Raw genomic sequence first — 2722 nt, forward strand, 5'->3', positions numbered from 1 at the left:
ATTATCTTTTTTTGTTTATCTCAAACTATCATATTTTTTTATTTATGAATAAATTAATTCTAAAATTTTCATTTTTCACGTAACGAAACGATTTATAGTTATACAAATATTTTTGGCTTATTTTAGATTCGACAAAGTTGAAAATATGTCCTTTTCTTTTTTGCCATAAATTTTGTGTCCAATCAAATGCGTAGATTGGGAGAGTAGGAGTATATCTTTTGTGTTGTACAAGATAAGTCGTCGGTGCAAACGCAAACGTCAAACAAGGCAACTAGGTTATTTTGGTGCACTTGCTTTGCTTTGTTGACAAGAATAAAAATTTATTCTAAATCTCCCACTATATAAAAGAGGACTAAAACCACCTCAAAAAAAATAGATACATATTCTTCAACAAAGTAAGCTTTGAACCCAAGCTAAGCGAGAAACAAAGTTGTAAAAAATGGGAGAAGTTAGGTTGCTTGGTGTTAGTGGTAGCTCTTATAGTCGCAGAGTTGAATGGGCTCTGAAAGTTAAGGGCGTGGAATATGAATTTATAGAAGAAGATCTACAGAACAAAAGTCCTCTGCTTCTTCAATCCAATCCTGTCCTTAAGAAAATCCCAGTGCTAATTCACAATGGAAAACCCATTTGTGAGTCTATGGTCATTCTTGAATACATTGATGAGACTTTTGATGGCCCTTCCATTTTGCCTAATGACCCTTATGAACGAGCCACTGCACGTTTTTGGGCTAGGTTCATTGACGGAAAGGCGAGTTTATTTCCATAATTCTGTGCCTCTATTTTTTTATTGAGTTAGTTTCACATATAATCATTGAAATTTACAAAATTATTCTTTGATATATTAAAGTAACTGAATTGTACGTGATATGCTTAAAAAATACAAATGATTGAAAAGTCAAAGTTTTGATGCTGGATAATTTTCTTCTTTCTTTTTGTTTTGTTTAATGTTTGTTGATTGTATTTTGTTTTATAAAAGAAGGATTGTCAAAATATTTATATGGTTAATTTTTTTAAATTTTGTGAGCCAAAAGTTTTGACCTTTCGGTCATTTGTATACTTTGAGCAATTCACGCTAGTTCAGTTACTTTCAATTGTACCAAAAGATAGTTCTTATAAATTAAAACTGTTATAGTAGATAAAGTTCAATTATTTTAACGTGACAAAAAATTATGTTAGAACTTTATTATTACAAGGAATAAATCCTTTTGGTCCTAAAAATTGTTAGCTTTGCTTTATGCTTTCAGTGTTTGGAAGCAGTGGGGAAAGCATTGTGGAGCAAAGGAAAGGAGGAAGAGCAGAGCATACAACAAGAAGCTTATGAGATGCTGAAAATTGTTGACAATGAACTTAAGGACAAGAAATTTTTTGGGGGAGACAAAATTGGATTTGTTGATGTAGCTGCAAATTACATACCATTTTGGCTGGAAATTGTAGAAGAAGCAACAGGGGTTGTGTTAGTGACAAGTGAAAAGTTTCCCCATTTGTGTGCTTGGAGAGATGAGTACCTCAGCTGTAGTGAAGTTAAGGAAAACCTTCCTGATAGAGATATGATGTTTGGTTTTTTTAAAGCTAAAGTACAAGCTGCGGCTGCTGCTAAATGAATATCTATCGAATTGATTATAAACTTTTAAGATTCTGTATGTGGAATAAAGCTTGTCATGCAAAATTTGGGGGCTCTTTTTTTTTTTTTTTTTTTTTTTTTTTTTTTTTTTTTTTTTACAATAATGTATTGAGAGAATCACTTCTATTGATGTTACTAAATGAAAAAGAGTTTCTTAATAAATAATTATTAATATATAGAAGAGCGGGAGCGGGAGAAGCAGCTTGAGGTCGTCATGTGTGCTTCCTGCTAAAGGGTATTCTGGTCATTTCAGGTTTAGTCTTTATTTTCTTTTAGAACACCTGTAGGCACCCTAACACTGACAGCAGCAAAGTAGCCGCCTAGATTATGATCGGCGCTTGGGTTTCTTTGTTGCTCAACGCGTGGAGTTCCATTTTTTACATTTGTAATCTCTGCTCTCTGGCTGTTGTTGTTGTTTTTTTTGTTGTTGTTAATTGCACTTCAATGATTTTTCCTTGCTAGACTGTTATTTTCTGGTGTGTACGCTAGTCCTTATCTTGTGCTTCTTTCATCTTTGATGGCATGTTAGAAATTTGCGTTTCTTGAAGAATTAGGCTTCTGTGTATAGAAATTTAACATGCCAAGGCTTTTGTTCTCTAAGTGTTTGAGAAAATTCTTTAATGAATTGTGCTTCCGGGGTGAGTTTAGTTCATACTAATTCGATTCCATATTTTTCTTTTGTTTTTCTGCTGCGTTTGATTTATGCAATCAATGAAGTTTTATACTTTAAAACCTCAAAGCATAATGATAATTCTACTTTTAAAAAGATTTGTGCTTTTGTCGATAAAATATTAGAATAAAAAGGGTTCGGCTGCATGTTTTAAATAATTTACCTGTAGTTCAGCAGATGCTCTAATAAAATACATCTTTTCCTTTAAGAACTTGCAGAATTACATAAATGATCACGCCCAACTATGCCTTATAAAAAGGACAATGCGGTCGTTGCAAATATAATCCGGTTTACAAGTCCGGAGTCGAATCCCACAGAGAACTAAGGTTTAGCTACAGCTGTTCACTATCACCAAGAAGACAAGCTTGAACAATTCCTAACTTATAGATATTAAGATTCTTGTGTTTAACTAATTAACTAACAAATTAAAA

General features: G+C 32.7%; 1 protein-coding gene across 1 annotated transcript; it reads left to right on the top strand.

The window, feature by feature from the left end:
* The first annotated feature begins 327 nt into the window (after positions 1-327).
* Positions 328-1680, top strand: LOC109242415 (probable glutathione S-transferase). The gene is made up of 2 exons (XM_019409277.1): positions 328-748; positions 1245-1680. The coding sequence occupies exons 1-2, from the start codon at positions 440-442 to the stop codon at positions 1599-1601; spliced, it is 666 nt and encodes a 221-aa protein (XP_019264822.1). The 5' UTR covers positions 328-439; the 3' UTR covers positions 1602-1680.
* The last annotated feature ends 1042 nt before the right edge of the window (positions 1681-2722 follow it).

Source organism: Nicotiana attenuata, unplaced genomic scaffold (genome assembly GCF_001879085.1).
Source record: "Nicotiana attenuata strain UT unplaced genomic scaffold, NIATTr2, whole genome shotgun sequence".
NCBI lineage: Eukaryota > Viridiplantae > Streptophyta > Magnoliopsida > Solanales > Solanaceae > Nicotiana > Nicotiana attenuata.